General features: G+C 31.6%; 4 protein-coding genes across 7 annotated transcripts in view; all 4 read left to right on the top strand.

The window, feature by feature from the left end:
- The first annotated feature begins 3,660 nt into the window (after positions 1-3,660).
- LOC109147891 (CASP-like protein 4D1) lies at positions 3,661-4,730 on the top strand. The gene is made up of 3 exons (XM_019295555.1): positions 3,661-3,897; positions 4,254-4,380; positions 4,506-4,730. Exons 1-3 carry the CDS (start codon positions 3,716-3,718, stop codon positions 4,716-4,718), a joined length of 522 nt encoding a protein of 173 aa, XP_019151100.1. The 5' UTR covers positions 3,661-3,715; the 3' UTR covers positions 4,719-4,730.
- A 632-nt stretch (positions 4,731-5,362) lies between these two features.
- Positions 5,363-7,002, top strand: LOC109147890 (CASP-like protein PIMP1). The gene is made up of 3 exons (XM_019295554.1): positions 5,363-5,685; positions 6,366-6,495; positions 6,601-7,002. Exons 1-3 carry the CDS (start codon positions 5,507-5,509, stop codon positions 6,814-6,816), a joined length of 525 nt encoding a protein of 174 aa, XP_019151099.1. The 5' UTR covers positions 5,363-5,506; the 3' UTR covers positions 6,817-7,002.
- Positions 7,003-11,492: 4,490 nt separating this feature from the next.
- On the top strand, positions 11,493-12,674 carry LOC109147701 (CASP-like protein PIMP1). 4 transcript variants are annotated; one of them, XM_019295339.1, is made up of 4 exons: positions 11,493-11,758; positions 11,903-12,035; positions 12,131-12,353; positions 12,419-12,674. In XM_019295339.1, the coding sequence occupies exons 1-3, from the start codon at positions 11,520-11,522 to the stop codon at positions 12,341-12,343; spliced, it is 585 nt and encodes a 194-aa protein (XP_019150884.1). In that variant the 5' UTR covers positions 11,493-11,519; the 3' UTR covers positions 12,344-12,353; positions 12,419-12,674. The 4 variants fall into 4 exon arrangements, with proteins under 4 accessions (XP_019150884.1, XP_019150883.1, XP_019150885.1 ...); XM_019295338.1 differs by having other exon boundaries at positions 12,131-12,356; positions 12,422-12,674; XM_019295340.1 differs by lacking the exon at positions 12,419-12,674 and having other exon boundaries at positions 11,493-11,648; positions 11,703-11,758; positions 12,131-12,411.
- A 3,114-nt stretch (positions 12,675-15,788) lies between these two features.
- Positions 15,789-17,769, top strand: part of LOC109147702 (CASP-like protein PIMP1) — a 2,127-nt gene continuing 146 nt past the window's right edge. The window contains exons 1-3 of the mRNA XM_019295341.1: positions 15,789-16,019; positions 17,240-17,372; positions 17,476-17,769. The exon at positions 17,476-17,769 is cut by the window's right edge and continues 146 nt beyond it. Of these exons, the coding sequence (XP_019150886.1) occupies positions 15,844-16,019; positions 17,240-17,372; positions 17,476-17,673 (507 nt within the window). The 5' untranslated portion in view covers positions 15,789-15,843 and the 3' untranslated portion in view covers positions 17,674-17,769. The remainder of the gene's footprint in view (positions 16,020-17,239; positions 17,373-17,475) is intronic.

Here is a 17,769-nt window from a genome sequence, read left to right as displayed (position 1 = left end):
GCCTAAAATAATACATAAAAATTCAAAGGATAAGCAAAGTATAATCTAAAGTATAAAATAAAGTCAAAGTTGTACATGTTTGCAAAGTGATGGAGCATTGTAATAGTCTCAGTGCATCCTAATAAAGGCATCATTTAACTGATTATTCTTTCTTATATCACATTATTAAAGGTTCAATACTGCATATATATATATATATATATATATATATATATAAAGTATTAGTAATAACATTGGTACTGCTAAATGTGTATATAACTAATTATTTATTGATTTAGGATCAAAGAGTGCCCTATATGATCTTAGACCTCAAATTTTACTTCCAAATATATTATAAATAATAATTAACCTACATAAGTACTATCTTATCTTTATATGAACAAAACTCATCATCCTTATGCGTGCATGTGCACATACAAAACTATAAACTGTCATTTTTAGATTGAATTCATCTTTCATGGGTAGCTGTATTTTTACCAACTAATTTACTAAAGCTTATTTTGTAAGCAAATGTAAAATGGATATTAACTAAAATCTTGGTAATATTGTTTCCATATTTACGTATTAACGTAATAACATAATACCATATATAAAAGACATATTAGTTATATTATATAATATAATAATATTTTTGGTAACATTATTGTTTGCAAATTCTCCATTTTTTTTTACGTAATTATAATACCGTGTAGAAAAGATATTAATTAATTATGTAATAACATATTAGCATAATTGGTAATATTATGTATGGTATTATCGTGTATAATTTTTGGATGTTTATTACCCACTAATTTAATACAACTTATTTTGTAAGCAAATGTAAAATAGAAATTAACTAAAACCTTGGTAATATTGTTTCCATATTCAATGCTCTCACGTACTAACATAATACCATGTATAACCAATTTAAACAATTTATAATATAACCAATTCATATATATATGTTACAAACTCACAGTCAAATCTATACTATATAATTAAAAATAAAATCCTATTTACTTGATTTCCTGCCCAAACAATAGTAAATAGTAAAGGTAAATTAAAAAAAAAGAATGAAAAAAGGAACATAAATATTTCACAATAATATTCTACATCATCAATTAAAAATATAATGAAAATTAGGTAAATTGAAAAAAGAAATGAATATTAATAATTCACTGAAAATTAAAAATGAGAAAAAGGAATTGAAGTTAGGTTAATTGAAAAAGTAAATGAATATTAATAATTGACTGAAAATAAAAATGATCCATAATTGACTAGAATGGAAAAGGAAATGGTCAGATCATTGCATTTTAATTTTTCACAATAATATTATACAGTATAATACATCAAATCACAATTATGTCATAAATCTTTCACAATTTTAAACAACGAAATGGAAATTAAAAATGGAACAAAAATATTTTAATAATAATATTCTACATCATCAAGTAAAAGTAAATTAAAAATGAAAAGGAAATATTTAAATAATAATATTCTACATCATCAATAGTAAAGATAAATTAAAAATGCAACGAAAAAAAAATGAAACAGAAATATTTCAATAATAATATTGTACATCATCAATTAAAAATGGAACGAAAATTGAGTAAAAATATCACTGCAGCATCTGATATCCTAATTGGCTAATTGACTGAAAATAAAAAAGAATAATTGGTTGAAAATGAATATGACATTACAAATTGACTGAAAATATAAAAAGAAATGAATATTAATAATTCTACAAATAAAAAATGATCCATAATTGATTAATATGAAAAAAAATAAATGGTTAGATCATGGCATTTTAATTAAAAATGGAACGAAAACTAAAATTTGACGGAAATATTTCAATAATAATTCTACATCATAAATAGTAAATGCATATTTTAAACAGTATTAAAGATAAATTAAAAATGGAACGGAAATATTTCAATAATAATATTATACATCATCAATTAAAAATGAAACAAAAATTAGGTAAAAATATCACATTCTAATTGACTAATTGACTAAAAATATAAAAGAATAATTTGCTGAAAAAATGAATTTGATATTACTAATTGACTTAAAATATAAAAAGGATCGCTAATTGACTAATACTCTACCATTATATATTTTTATTCGAGTCACCTATCCTGATGGACTGAAGGTGTTAACTCTATACGATGATGGACATGATTGCGTTGCTACTACCAATGTTGTCTACAAAGAGGTTTCAATAATGTGTAAATACAATCGTTGATATTATGTTTTTTTAAATGACAAAATTGCTATATATTTAGACAAAAAAAATATATATTCTATACAAATGAATTAAGATAGCAATTCATTCATATAACTGAGTTGCTAGAGAACGAACACCTTTGCCTAATTTGTAAAAAAATTCTAAACAATGATAAATAAAATCATCAAATTACAGCACCGCATACGTACATCTACACATTAACTATTAATTTGAGCAATTATTTGTTCAAATTCAAACAATGATAACATCAAAACACATAATAATCTAAACCATATCTCCAACTGCACTATATAATATTTGATGTTCTAATTTAAATAACTATATATCAATCTAAATATTTTTAATATATTATAACAATCCATTCCGTGCATCGCACGGGCACAAATACTAGTAGATTACTAATACTAATTACTAATGATTAACAAATTAAACTAATTAAATCTATGACGTTTAGTTGTTTTGACTTCTGAAGTTCATATATAGTTTCATAGTCCGTCAATAGAATGAAACCTACACTCATTCATGGTTGGTGACCATATCTCAACGCTTGGAACAATACCTAGTAATTTGAGGATTCAAAATAGTGGTTGTATCCATTAATTATTTAATATTTTCAATATCATCATTTTTTTTACGAAGACAACTTACAATCATTACTAGATAAATCTTACTAGTTAATAATAGTTTACAAACTACACAAAAGTAGTACTCAAAAAAGTGTTGACAAAAATTTAACTCTGAAACAAGAGCTATGTTCTCAGACCTACAATTGACCATCTGTTTCTAGGCCATATCATGATACTTTAAAAGAGTATAATAAGTATACTAAGCACAAAATACATTAGGGCAACCAGAGTTAAAGTTCATCAAATTGTTGACTTAGTAACAAACATATTAATTTTTTTTTTGAGTTAATACCATTTGAGGTCCTCCGAGCATAGTGGTTTTGCCATGTTTAGTTCCTAAACTTTCAAATTGATCATTTGTGGTCCTTCGACTTTTAAATTTAACCATTCGTGGTCCTAATTAATCACCCATGGTCCTTCAAATTTTGAAATTTAACCAGTCGTGGTCCTCTTAAAAGGACCATGGTTGGTTAAAATTTAATAGTTGAAGGACCATGGATGGTTAACTTGGACCACGGATGGTTAAATTTGAAAGTCGAAGGACCAACAAATGGTCAATTTGAAAGTTTAGGACTAAACGTGACAAAACCACTATACTCGAAGAACCTCGGATGATATTAACTCTAATTTGTTTGGTTTGAGTCAGTCAGTTATAAGTAACTTATCTATAATTTATACTAAAATTATGAGACCAAATTTACCCGGTACACATCTTCACTCCAATATCCTATACTCAAAAATATATTCACACAAGTATTCTATATAAATTGGTGAGGAAGAGAATGGAAGCTAGCAAAAAGACACGTTGGAACTTTAACCTCTGCAGACAAATATATACCTTTTTAAACATACGTAAGATCAAATGGGTGGTTATTTACATGTGTTGAATCTTGCACTGAGGATACTTTCGTTTGCCAGCCTCGTCGTTTCCATCATCGTCTTCCTCTCCGCCACCTCCGGCAACAACTACGACGACCACGCCGCTTTCATGTATGACGACGTCAAAAACACCAAATTCACCTTCAACGATTTTTTCTCCTACCGGTGAGTTCTATTTCTACCTTCAATCTTACTCTTTGGTTTATGAAATAACTCACCGCCGTTATTTGGAGGCCCGCTCAGGCAAAATTCATCTTATGATTCTAACGAGTAAATGATCACAATAGAGAACTTTCAGGTATAGCCTAACTTAGAAATTACCAACTTATAAGTTTGACTGCTTGAGGTTGTACTTGTTAGAATCTAATTAAGATTAGATTAAAGGTTCAAAGTTAAGCAACTGAGTTATAATGCACATAAACCAAACCACACTGAAAAATTGAATTTAATGGGAAGAAAGTATAATAATCCAATCCAATTGCAAGTGGTCAATCATTAGATTTAAAATGATTTGGTTTCAGATACTCAGTAGCTGTAGATGGAATTGGAATCTTCTATTCCTTCCTCCAAATTGTGTTAACAATGGTGCATGGGCAGTCCGAGGAATCTTCCGAAGAACTCGTTAAATTTAATCTCTACGCCGACGAGGTACATACAGTTTTTAATCACATTATAATCAAATTAATTTCCACTTTATTTTTAAATTTTCTCTTTTCTTTTACCAAAATGTTTTTGGCATGGGTTGATGATATATATGATGTTGGCCGGAGAAGATAATTTCCGTCGTACTGGGGACAGGAGCGGCTGCCGGATTTGGTCTTACGTTAGACTTGAAACACCTTCCTTGTGCTTCAATCATCGCCAAAAGTTTTCTTAGCAAAATGCTTGTAGCTTCTAGCTTTAGTCTTGGAGGATTTGCATCCACCGCTGTATCATCTATTGTGTCCATCAAAATTTTCCACAAAGACTTAGATGTTTACTGTTAGTTAAATTTTCAAGTTTGTTCTTCTTTTAAATACTGTACTGAATTCGTATAGCAGACAAAAGTTGTAAATATAATAAGTTATGATTTTTTTTTTAATTTTATATATATATATATATATATATATATATATATATATATATATATATATATATTACTATAATATATATAATAAATTTGCCGCCAAAGTTGATCCCTATTGGTATTTATTAGAACACATCCCATGGCTCCTGACAGCCTAGCCGTAGGACCATATTAATAAACGTACATCATCAATCGCCATTAAAATGAAACCTACATTCATGGTTGGTGGCCATAAATATCCCAAAGCTTGGTTGTGAGCATATAATATATAAACATAAACGTACAATTCAACTATCAGTTTAGACTTTTAGTTGAAATGAAACACATGCTTCAATTTGATATTAGAGACTGACGAAAGGTCATGAGTTCAAATGTCAGTCTATATCTTCTTCTGAGAGTACCCCTGATGGATATATTCATAAGTAAAAATTGGGATTAATTAAATACTTTTAAAAGAAAAAAAAAAAAACTAGAATAATTTCATTAAAATTGCTAGCTACTAATAAAGTTGAACCCCGGCATGCAGATTGATCACGTACTCATCAATGTGCTGGCTTAGACAAGCCGGTCCACAATGTTCACACAACTAACTCTTCTATATATATAAAATAGTGAAGAAGAGAGTTGAAGCAAAAACAACATTGGAACTTTGATCTCTATCTGCAGACACATATTGCTCGATCTTATCATACATATATATAAGATCAAATGGGTCGTTTAGCCATGTTGAATCTTGTACTGAGGTTACTTTCGCTTGCCGGCCAGGTTGTTTCCGTCATCCTCTTCCTCTCCGCCACCTCCGACAACAACAAAAACTGCGACAACAACGTTGCTTTCGATTTCCACGTCAAACCCCAATTCACCTTCAACAAGTTTTACGCCTATCGGTGAGCACTTTTGCACCCTCAAACTCTTCATCCTCTTAGTATATTCGTTTTTGAATGACGGGAAGTCGGAGAAACTCACAACCAATACTTGAAGGTGTGCATACACTTGGATAAGCTCATCTGATTACCCTAGTTGGTCAAGTACTACATTATATTTAATTTCAAGAGACAGACAGGATATTGGGCTTAGTCCTTCACCGTCCTTCGCCCAACAATTTCTCCCGTATTTGTTAGTCTTAACTGAACAGTTTTTACTGTTGTTATGTCGAACCCGTGACCTAATAATACACTTAATTAGCCTTCACCAAGCCAGCTTCTACCAAATACACTACTGGAAATTCTGAAATTTCCGACCACCTGAAAGTGATCTTAAAACAAGTCGAAAGCCTTGTTCCGATCACTTTTGGTATCCGGAAAAACTCTTGTTGCTATTTCTGACCACTTTTTGCTTTCAACTTGATTTAAGATCACTTTCAGGTGGTCGGAAACTCAATAATTTCCAGTAGTGACAGTTGTCCATAGTTGACCGGCTCATTAAATCAAGAAGGTCAACAGGTCATTTCTATTGAGAGTTAAATTTGTAACTTTGTAATTAGTAAATTAACAATTTGATTAGACTTACCCAATTTTCCAATATTCTTTCATCGTATACCTAAAATAGAATGTATAAGTGATTGCAGATACACAGTAACTGTGAATGGGATTGGAATTTTGTATTCTTTCGTGCAAATTGTGTCAGCAGTAGTGCATGGGAAATCTGGGGATCACTTCTACCAGGGACTCGTTAAATTTAATCTGTACGGAGACAAGGTACAGATTTTAATCAATCCCACTTATTATTATTAATTTGTATTATTCTGATTTGTTGTTTTAAAAATGTTTTTGGGTTGGGTTTATGATGTTGGAGAATTGAAGGTAGTGTCCATTCTACTGGGGACAGGAGTGGCTGCTGGATTTGGGCTTACGTTGGACTTGAAAAACCTTCCTTGTTCTTCAATCATCACCGGAAGATTTCTTGACAAAATGGCAGTGGCTTGTAGCTATAGTCTTGGAGGATTTGTATCCACAGCCGTAGCATCTTTTATCTCTGTCAGAATTTTCGAGAGTTCGTTAGATGATTGTTCTTGTTAGTTAAATCTTCAAGGATATAATGGTTAGTTATTGGCTTATTGCTTGGTGGTTTATAAATTAATAACTAAGCTTAGTGGCTAAATAATTCTTTACAGGTCGGGAATTGAAGTTACTGATGATTTATTAAGTCCTGTACAAAGAGAACTCATCTGTTACTTGAGCTATCCCATTGGGTTCCCTTTCCGACAAATTATAATTGTATAGAACCGGACAAAAAGTACATTATTCGTGTGCTGAATATACATTATAATGTACTTTTAGTACTCAAATAATAATGTACTTTATTCCGTGAATATAATATACATTTTTAATATACTAATTAAAAGTACATTATTTATGTAATGAATGTACATTATTTGATAGTGTGGTTCACACAATAATAATCGTCCCTTGCCACTAAATTAAAAATAATAAAAGCTATTATATAATATAATGTATCAAAAACATTAATTATAGGTTGTTGTTGTAGATAAAAGTGATGGCTAAAATTGGATGGAGGGACCATGATAATTATTTAAGTGAAAAATAAGGATCTTAGGGTTTGTTGTATATATTAGAAGGAAAGTCTTCAAATTTATAAATTAGGACTTTAGATACCCTAGCTTTAATTTTAATTTAATGATTTCCATGCACCATTTATTTATGGTGTTATTTTCTTGAAAAATGATTATATATAGGGTTGTATGTAATTCTTCTCCCAAAAGGTTGAATCCTTAACTTCAAGGTTTTACACATTCGGCCCGACAGAATATTTGGGAAAATATAAATCACAGTGACTCATTAATGACTTAGTAGATAGGGCCAAATGCTGGTGCACACAAGGAATATATCTTTTCACATTAGGCATAATCCCCACACTATCACGATCGAGATTTGAACCTTGATCTCTTATCTTAAATACCGCATACTAAACTATTGAACATTTGAATTAAGCCCATGTGGGGCAGGGTTCTATGTAATTCTCATCTGTAGATAGTAGACTGTAGGGCTTGAGTTCAGCTTTTTGTAGAATAGTTTTCTTCTTTCTTTGTGTTAGATTTTCAATTTTGTGATGTGGGTTAAATATATATATATGAATTGAAGTTTCTGTGTTTTCCCAAGTATTCTACGGAGTAGTATTTAAACTTATGTTTAATTTCTATGTACTTTTCTGGAGCTGCCGCCTTTAAAAAATATTGGGACCATTACAAGCATGCAGGACCACAAGAGGAAGCTATAATGAGCTGAAAGTACATACAACATGCTCATATATTGAGTGATATGATGAAGAATTCTACACACATCTTTGTACTCTCCCAGTTATTATTTAAGAGTGTATACTAAACAAATTAAATATTATTTTTGTATATATAATAGAGCATAAGGGTGTATATTGAACAAATCATGGTCTTATATCATTGTCTTCCATCCACATAATAATAATAATAATAATAATAATAATAACAACAACAACAACAACAACAACAACAACTACTACTACTACTAATACTACTACTACAACAACAACAACAACAACAATAATAACAATAATAAAGCGCACTAGACTAGTTCATCTCAACAAACTAAATTGGTTAATGAAAATAAAGTTATGTATTTGTTACTAACTATATTTTTTTATATAATGGTATGCATTTAATTTTAAAGAGAGTTGCTCAATGAAATATATTTTTTAAATGATATAGGAATGTTGAATCAATTAGATTTTTCCATAGTTTATGTTCCCGCTTTATTTGGTTTCAATTTATGGAGTGGTTAATTGAGAGAAACCCCTTTCTATTTATAGATATGTATATAAGAATTTATTATTTTTTTTTTTTAACTCAGGTGAACCTACTTTGTCGGACTAATTCTAATTAAGTCTACAGGACCCTGCCCCTAGAAACATTAGTGAGGTAAATCGCGAGTTGTGCGCAATCAGCTCATTGATCCAATCCTAGTCTTCATGTACATACAAAAGGGATAAAATCCAGACCTTCCATTATCTTTCGAACCCCACATTGCTGCCTCCCGTCATAACATTGAAATCAAGCGAGGTCTACGATAAGCCCTGAGTTTATAAAAGTAATATTTTTAATTGATATTTTGGATGCAGCTTAATTGGATTTTTCATCTAATATAAAAGTATTTGAAACGCCAATGAGACTATATGTATTCTTACAATTTATGATCTTAAACTTTTAAAATGAGTTATAGTGTCGTATTAACAGAACTATTATTCACTATTATTTTCTCTACATAAGTACATAACTACAATATTAATTCATTCTCAAAATATAATATAATAATATTTAAATTTATTATTAAAAAATACAAATTCCCATGCAAAAAGTCAACAAAAGACAAAGATGGGACAAAAAGGATAAAGAATAGTCAAATTGCAATTCATACACATAATGGCAAGAGTTGCAAAATGCTTTGAGCATCCTGCATTTTTGGTGGTTTTTGCAAATTAGAAAAAATTGAGCATGCGTTTTTGCCTAATATAATGAAAGAAGAAGATTTTAATTTGGATAGATTTTACTTATGCAAATGAAAGTTTTTGTTAAAAAAAAAAAAAAAAAAAAGAAGAAGAAGAAGAAGAAGAAAGTATCGAGGCGTTTCATAGCGGTTGTTAGCTGGTGGTCACTATGAAATTATTTTTATTTTATTTTTATGCGACAGTCAACCTTTTTCTCTCTCACTCTCTTCATTTTTGTCATAAATTTTGTTAAAATATTTTTAAATTTAATTTTGTTGTTAAATTTTTAATAATTTATGCAATATAAATGTAGTGTATAATTTTGATACTATATTATTTAAATTAGAATTTTATAATTATAAATTATTTTTAAATTTGACATGTTTAATTTAAATAGAATTACATAACATGAGACAGAAAGGCATAACACAAGACATATACACATGTTTTATATTTACTTTAGTTCAGGTACATAATCAATATTCTTAAGGTACAGTCATACAAAATTGCATAATACACAAAAACGCATAAAGCATAACACAAGACACAAAAGCGCATGTTATATTTACTTCATTTCACGTATATATAGAATCTATACATTTAAGATACAGAATTGTATAACATGAGACACAGAAACACATAACACAAGACACATATATATATGCTTTACAGTATTAAAAAAAAAAAAAAAACTTGTAACATTAATTGAATAAAAAAAAATTGATGGTTCTCAAAATTAAAATTCAAAACTATGTTTTTAGTATAGGTACACGATATAACGATTGGTAACATAGTTTGTGGTCAAGTTTATCTATGTTTAATTTGGTGGTTAGAGCTTGTCTGGATTCCTGACAGCCTAGCCTTTGGATATTATATTTATATTAATGGGAACAATTATATTTATATTAATCATCAACCGCCAATAGAATCAAACCTACATGCATGGGTTGGTGACAATAATATACTTCATGTATCTCAACGCTTGGTAGTTGTTACAATACCTAGTAATTCGAGGAATCAAAAGAGCACATGGTTGCATCCATTAATTATTTAATATTTTTCAATATCATAACATTATACTAAAAAAATTATGTTAAAAAAAAAAAAAAAAAAGAAGCTAAATCATGCTTTCTGCCAATAATTTGAAATTATTTTTAACTGTTCAACCTTTGTAATTTAGTAGAACTTTTTAACTTAATAATCTTAAGAAGGGATGTTAGACAATAAAAATGTGAGGAAACAAGCATTTTTGTTTTATAAATGTGAACTTCAAACTTTTAAGGGCCTTAACCGCTCCTGTAAGGAGTCGGAGGAGCCGGGTGAAAAGAGATAATCGCAAGATGTGTTTCAATTGACGTATAAGTTTCAAAATGCTTGTATACTAATACACATAATAAGGCTGATGTATACCTCCTTTTGTTTGTTCTAGGTAATTTTTCATCTCATCTTTTAGTGGTCTGATCAACTTGGTAGTTTATGTAATTACTAAATAAAAGAGATTGTATAATGGCATTAAGTAGAAAAGTAAATTAAAATGTAAAGAACATATAAACTCAATGATTTACTCTTGTATATATGTGTGTGATATGTATGTTAAACAGTTTTGAATCAAATTTTCTCTCAAGTAAAAGTCAAATTTGATTGACATGATGTGAATTGAATTCATATTAATTTGATTGTGTTAAGAATATCGAAACACGGAAATGGATAAGAAAAAATTACATTTTTGGTCCTCTAGTGTTATACTTGTGGTACAATCTTAGTCTCTGAGTTATATGCATGATAATTGTACAAAGTGGATATTTTTCCTTGCTGAAAAGGGTCAAATCAACTACTTTAATAAGTGACATATTGGCGACAAAAATAGTTATCGATGGACTAAAATCGCTACTTCACGCATAACTTAAGATTTAAAGATAATCACATATATAACTCATGAATTAAATATGTACTACGGATAGGTATAACTGAATTGAAATATCAAAAATGCAATTTTAATGATAAAATTAAGGATACTTGTGCAATATGTTACAATCAATTAATTTATGTTATCAATTTGGTTGTAATAATGACGATTAATCCCGATGAGATCACTTATCAACGTGCCGACACAAGCCCAAAAGCTTCGCACAACCTTTCTATATAACTTGGTGAAGAAGAGAATGGAAGCAATTCAAAAAAGGTTGAAACGTTGGTCTAAAACTGCAGAAATATATATATACAGCTCTTAAGATCAGATAGATAAATGGGTAATTGGGAAAAGGTCAATCTTGCACTGAGAATACTTTCCTTTGCCAGCCTCGTGGTTTCCATCATCTTCTCCCTCACCTCCACCTCCGGCAACAACTGCGACAACAACAATAACAACTACTTTCCAACCTCCGGCGACAACAACAACAACTGCGACAACAACGATAACAACTACTACCCCTTCGATTTTGACGTCAAAATCAAGCTCAACTTCAAGGACTTTTACGCTTATCGGTAAGTTTTCCACTCTAGATAAGTCCTGTCTTGTAAAAAATGAGTAAACCAGCTTAAGTTGTACGTTTATAGCTGATAGACTCAAATCAAGAAATTAAAGTCAATAGATTGTTTTCACTAATAGTTGAACTGGTAATTTTGTAGTTACACGCTGTCTGTAAATGCAATTGGAACCGTCTATTCTTTCATCCAATTTGTGTTAGCGATAGTAGGGATGAAATCCGACGACGATAAATCTTCAGATGCACTGGTTAAGGCTAATCCGTATCTCGATCAGGTATCTAAATTCCCACTTTATTTTAAAAAAATAATTTAATTTGCATTATTATTCTGAATAAATAACTTTGGGTTGGGTTAATGGTGATCGAGAAGGTGATGGCCATCCTACTGGGGACAGGAGCGGCGGCGGGATTTGGTCTTACGTTGGACTTGAAACACCTTCGTTGTGGTTCAACCATCACCAGAAGTTTTCTTAACAAAATGACTGTAGCTTCTGTGTTTTGCGCCGGAGGATTTGGATTCACCGCCGCATCATCCTTTGTCTCTCTCAAAATTTACGAGGAAGAGATGGATGTTTGTTGTTAGTTATTACGTGATAGTTATTTTTAATTTACTGTATAATACATGCATGCATATATGCTTCGATTCGTCTTCATTGTAATAATAATTTTGATTGACGAGAAAGTCCGTAATTACTACTGAATATGCGTTTTGGATTTTGGGTAGTGGTCAAAAGATTACAAAGAGTGGCTGCTCATAGTTGACCAGTAAATCGAGAATGCCAAGAAGTTAAATTAGAACTTTGTGATTTCCCAACCAATTTGGTTGAGGTTGTACCCGACATTAGGATAATAATTGTATGTAAAGCATGAAGAGATAATATCATAATAAAATTATCTAATAATTTTCACATTTATTTATTTGCTACAGCTTCATCATATATATTACTTATATCTATCAATCTATCATTTGAAATATATAAACATGCTTAATTTCAAAACTGGTCAATTGATTATTGATTTTATTCGATTTTTGTTCTCAAGTTTTAATTTGATCATAATTGGTCTGGATCTAATTTACAAATTTTGTTTTAAATTTGGTCATTTGTCCATAAGTTCATTTGTGAGGTGTCAATTATAAGAGCAAGTGTAAAATTACATCATTAATTAATAGAGCAAATACCAATTTTAGTCTAACAAGTATTAACAAAATGACAGTTTTGATCCGCATGTTTAATTGCTACCAATTTTCATCCACGACTATTGTTTTACTATCAATTTTCATCCACAACTATTGATTTAGCGCCAAAATTCATCACGCTGGTCACTCATCCTTTTAAGACATGCCGAAATCTAAAAATTTTAAAAGTATTTTCATTTTTTAAAACTTTAAATCCCATTTTGAACATGAATAAAGGGATTTAAGCTCTTAGATTGATCTCAATTTGTAGTTCTCCTCCTCATCATACCTTAATTTGAGGAGAAAAACTGCGAATTGGAATCGATCTTATAGCTTAAATCCATTTATTTGTGCTCAAATTGGGATCTTAATTTGAAAAGGACGAAAATACTCTTAATAATTTCATATTTCAGCGTGTCTTAAACGAATGGGTGACCGACGTGATGAATATTGACACTAAAATAATAGTCATGGACTAAAATTGGTACTAAAGCAATAGTCATGGATGAAAATTGGTAGGAATTAAACATGTGGACAAAAAATGTCATTTTGCTAATACTCGTGGGACTAAAATTGGGATTTGCTCTTAATTAATATCTCAACTTTCTTCTCCATGATCATTTATGTATGAGCTAGGACATGAAAAAACATGTCCTTCAAGATTAAGTTGTTTGGAAATAGCAATGATCCAATAGACATTCAATTATCTACAATGTATTTTAGACATTCAAAAATGACATCAATACACCTATATATACATAAATAAACAATCGGTAATCATCAAGAAGTAATGCGCAAAAAATTAGTTAGATTTTAATTTATATTTTTTTTTCTTTCAAATACTGCCCACAATATACTTTTGTCCTCATAATTGACACATCCCAAACATATTTCTTAACCTATAATCAATTTTATAAATAATAATAATAATAATAATAATAATAATAATAATAGTAATAATAATAATAATAATAATAATAATAATAATAATAATAATAATAATAATAATAATAATATTAAAGTCTTGGAATTAATTATAGTCAAATTTAAAAATACTAATAATAATTTTAAAATTCCAAGACCATTTTAAAAATTAGTGGTTTATAAGCTTCTTGATTGAAAAGAATATTTTGAGTTTTGGAAGCTATAGTTAAATTTTTTTAAAATAATTAATGTAGTGCCAAAGTTTAAATTGTTAATTATAATTAAAATTATAGCGTGAGTCATGAAAGATTCAAGTTTATCAAATTAAATTAATTAATTAATATAATTTTACAAAAGAATAGTTGACCAAGTTTATAAAAGATTCCCACTACTTGTCTCGTTATCAGACACTATTGTCAACAAACAATCAATAGCCAAAATAATGTATTGTGCAATGCAATGTGACTTTTCGTTATTTGTGTCACTGCGTTGGCTCCAAGTACATACTCCAATTGCCATTAATGCTATATATGTACATACTCCAAAACTAATGAGATTGCAAGTTGCTAGAAAGTGTGAAATAAGTACATGAACTATACATTATGTATACTAAGTGATAGATTTAATTCACTTGGGGTGGACCCGAATCAATAAATCCAAATAAAAATGTAATATAGATAATAAATAAATAAACGAAACGATGTCGCAAAGGTCGTGGAGACCGTGATCTGTATTAAATGCCGTGAATAGGCTATTACAATGATTTCTAGGACAAAGTGTATAGAATAGATAGAATGTGTCCTAACAAGATGAGGTGGGGGATTTTTATATGCAACAAACCCCCAACCGCTCCCCCTAAACCGGGGGCGGTTAGATCACCACGTTGACCGGGCCCGGACAAGACTGGGTCGGGTCACGTCCATTGAGCTCGGGTAGTACCGAGCTCCCTTACCCGAGCTTGGGTAAGGTCGAGCTACCCGACCCGAGCCCACCACCATGTGGCTCGGGTCTGGACACCTCCGAGGTGTTTTGAGCTCCACCTTGGTGCTCCGAGTCCCCGCTGCTACCCCAGGTCGGGTCGTATTTATAATATATCCGTCACTAAGATTTTTTTTTTTTTTAAATAGTAAACAATGACTTAACTATTTATACAACCTTAAGGCCAATAGGACGTCTTTTTGAAATTCAATCTTTGTCTGCAACCATGTTGGCCAACCTTGTTCATGTCGGCTTGGGGACCGAGAACCCATGTGACCTCTACTTCCTAATATGGCTTACCCCAAGGGCCCAAGGTAGGTGATCGGTTTGCATGCTTCACTTCAGTCCCTGCCACGTACACTTCTCGGGCTTAAAAGTTTAGGTCGGTTTATTCTTTACACGGTAGTATTTGTTCTATACTTTTTTCAATTATTTTCAGCTTAGTTCAAAGAATCAATGCTTCCGTTACCACTTGAGTTCGATCATGTGACCATCCATTTGAAATAATAACAAAACTAGGTTTCATAACATTCCATAGTATTTAAGGACGAAATTATTAAGAATTCCATCCGACATTATTGCGTCGAAATTACAGTATACTTCCAACCAGAGAATTGAAGCCGCAAAGGTTTACTCTTCTTCCGTGCCGTTAAGGAAATTGACCATTTCAACGGCATCACACGTAGTACAACTGTACAAGTTAAGGAAACCCTTCGAGGTAAGGACATGGAATGCCGAAACGCCGTTAATTTCGGGTCAATGGATATATAATCGAGGTGCAAAGTCAACGTAAACTTACGGGCTTGCTTGCTTATTCATTCCCATGTGGTCCAACGCCGGAATCGAGTTGTATGGTCGTTGACTTGGTTGGTTACGCATTCAAAGTCAACGTTAAGACTGCCGTTAACGCCTCCTATAAAAACATGCAAAGCCCAGTTGATGTATAGAAGTATCCAATACTAAACTACGACGGAGAAGCAAAGAGATCAGAGTTAACGACGGACATGGCGCCACCACCATCGACGGCGATCTCACCGGTAGTCGTGCTGGCCGTTAGGATTCTGACGTTCGTTTGCCTGTTGGTGTCGCTCATCTTAATCACTACCAACACCGTTACTTTATCTTCTTCAGATTACGATGGGGGTTTAAAGATCAAGTTTAATGATCTCTATGCTTATCGGTAATTAGTTAATTACCTACCTTAATCCTTTCTCTCTTAATATAATTAGGTATTAACAACATGCATATATCTATATATATTTATATGTCACTATTCAGGTGAGAGTGCGAGACCACCCCTTCCTAGGCATATTTGGGTCATTGAATATTTGAGATAATAACTTAGACTTCGCCAACTATGCTAGGCAACTATGTAACTTCACTTGCACAGTTTGCGATGCACAATTGACGAAATCTATGACATTAATCTCAAGCAATCAGTAGCGCAGATCTATCCATACGGACTCGAAGGAAATGGACTGATTTGATCATGAGTATATATATATATATATATATATATATATATATATATATATGTTCTGGTGCGGTTGTGTGGTTTAATTTGGGCCATTCATCTCGCTTAAATCAACGTCCAGGATTATCAAAATTTAAAAAAAAAAAAATGCGGTGGCAATTTTGTAATTTTTGCATCTAGGTCAAAATTGAGGTGAGTGATCTGTGATTAATGTGTGTGAGTTTTGTGCGTGAGGTTTGTGCTTAATGTGCGCGGGGTTGTGCTTAATGTGAGTAGTTGCTAAAACTTAGTCTGTGAGTGTGTGGGTTTTGTGCTTAATATGCGTGAGGTTGTGCTTAATGTGCGTGAGTTTGTGCTTAATGTCAGTAGTTGTTGAAACTTAAATTCTGTGAATTAATATTTAAAGTGCGCGGGTTTTGTGCTTAATGTGCGTGAGGTTGTGCTTAATGTGTGTGGATTTTGTACTTAATGTGCGTGAGTTTGTGCTTAAGATCTAACACTTAAGGTGCGCCATTTTTAACTTATGTTTCTTTCTTCTAGAGACGCGTTTTTTTAAAAAAAAAATTATTGATTTGAGCCGTTGATCTAAATTTGATCAAACGGCTCAGATCTAACCGCACGGGAAGCTATACCCGCACCTGAACCCTTCCCTATATATATATATATATATATATATATATATATATATATATATATATATATATATATCCTTAATCAAGTGAGAAACAACCTTAACATGCGAACTTCTGAACAATTGCACTACACCCGCATACGATTGCACCTTCTCCAGACATGTAGTAGTTGCGATGCAAGTTAAGGATGGTTCTCACTTGATTAGAAATCAAAGCAACCGTAATTTGTATTCCCAAAGTGACCATGAATGATTACTCACAACATGAATGGATGCGTAATTGATGTTATTGCAGGTACCTAGTTTCTACAGTGGTTCTGGGAATAGCATATACTCTTCTCCAAACTGCATTTTCCATCTTCCAAGTCAGCACTGGAAACCGCATTGGCGGAGAGGGTTTCTGCCTGTTTGACTTTTATGGTGACAAGGTGAATACACACACATATATATATATTAACTAACGATACTATATATATCATTTAATTTGGTATCAGAATTAACTGTTAGCCGGGGTACGGTGCGTTATTGCAGGTTGTTTCGTACCTTCTTGCCACCGGAGCGGCGGCGAGCTTTGGCATGACGGTAGAATTGAAGAGAAACGACCCGGGAAAGGACATGGATAAATTTCTGAACGTGGGAAACGCGGCGGCTAGTCTTTGCTTCATAGGTTTCTTGTTTGCTGCCGCCTCGTCCGTCTTCTCATCTTATGCTCTTCCTAAGAGAGTCTGATGATTGATTGGATTGTTCTCTGCATGCATGCATGGATTGAAATGGTGTCGGACTATTATATCAAGATTTTTCATCTTCCAATGTTAGTTTTTGTTA

The sequence above is a fragment of the Ipomoea nil genome, unplaced genomic scaffold, assembly GCF_001879475.1.
Source record: "Ipomoea nil cultivar Tokyo-kokei standard unplaced genomic scaffold, Asagao_1.1 scaffold2036, whole genome shotgun sequence".
Lineage (NCBI taxonomy): Eukaryota > Viridiplantae > Streptophyta > Magnoliopsida > Solanales > Convolvulaceae > Ipomoea > Ipomoea nil.
The sequence above is the reverse complement of the archived record's forward strand: the minus strand, read 5'-3'. Positions and strand labels throughout refer to the sequence as shown.

Bases quoted from the DNA above. Each gene is read 5' to 3' on its own strand.
- LOC109147891 (XM_019295555.1), top strand. From the start codon at position 3,716: ATGGGTGGTTATTTACATGTGTTGAATCTTGCACTGAGGATACTTTCG. The intron at 3,898-4,253 runs GTGAGTTCTATT...ATTTGGTTTCAG, and splicing joins AACGATTTTTTCTCCTACCG to ATACTCAGTAGCTGTAGATG. The intron at 4,381-4,505 runs GTACATACAGTT...TGGCCGGAGAAG, and splicing joins TTAATCTCTACGCCGACGAG to ATAATTTCCGTCGTACTGGG.
- LOC109147890 (XM_019295554.1), top strand. From the start codon at position 5,507: ATGGGTCGTTTAGCCATGTTGAATCTTGTACTGAGGTTACTTTCGCTT. The intron at 5,686-6,365 runs GTGAGCACTTTT...AAGTGATTGCAG, and splicing joins AACAAGTTTTACGCCTATCG to ATACACAGTAACTGTGAATG. The intron at 6,496-6,600 runs GTACAGATTTTA...GGAGAATTGAAG, and splicing joins TTAATCTGTACGGAGACAAG to GTAGTGTCCATTCTACTGGG.
- LOC109147701 (XM_019295339.1), top strand. From the start codon at position 11,520: ATGGGTAATTGGGAAAAGGTCAATCTTGCACTGAGAATACTTTCCTTT. The intron at 11,759-11,902 runs GTAAGTTTTCCA...GTAATTTTGTAG, and splicing joins AAGGACTTTTACGCTTATCG to TTACACGCTGTCTGTAAATG. The intron at 12,036-12,130 runs GTATCTAAATTC...GTGATCGAGAAG, and splicing joins CTAATCCGTATCTCGATCAG to GTGATGGCCATCCTACTGGG.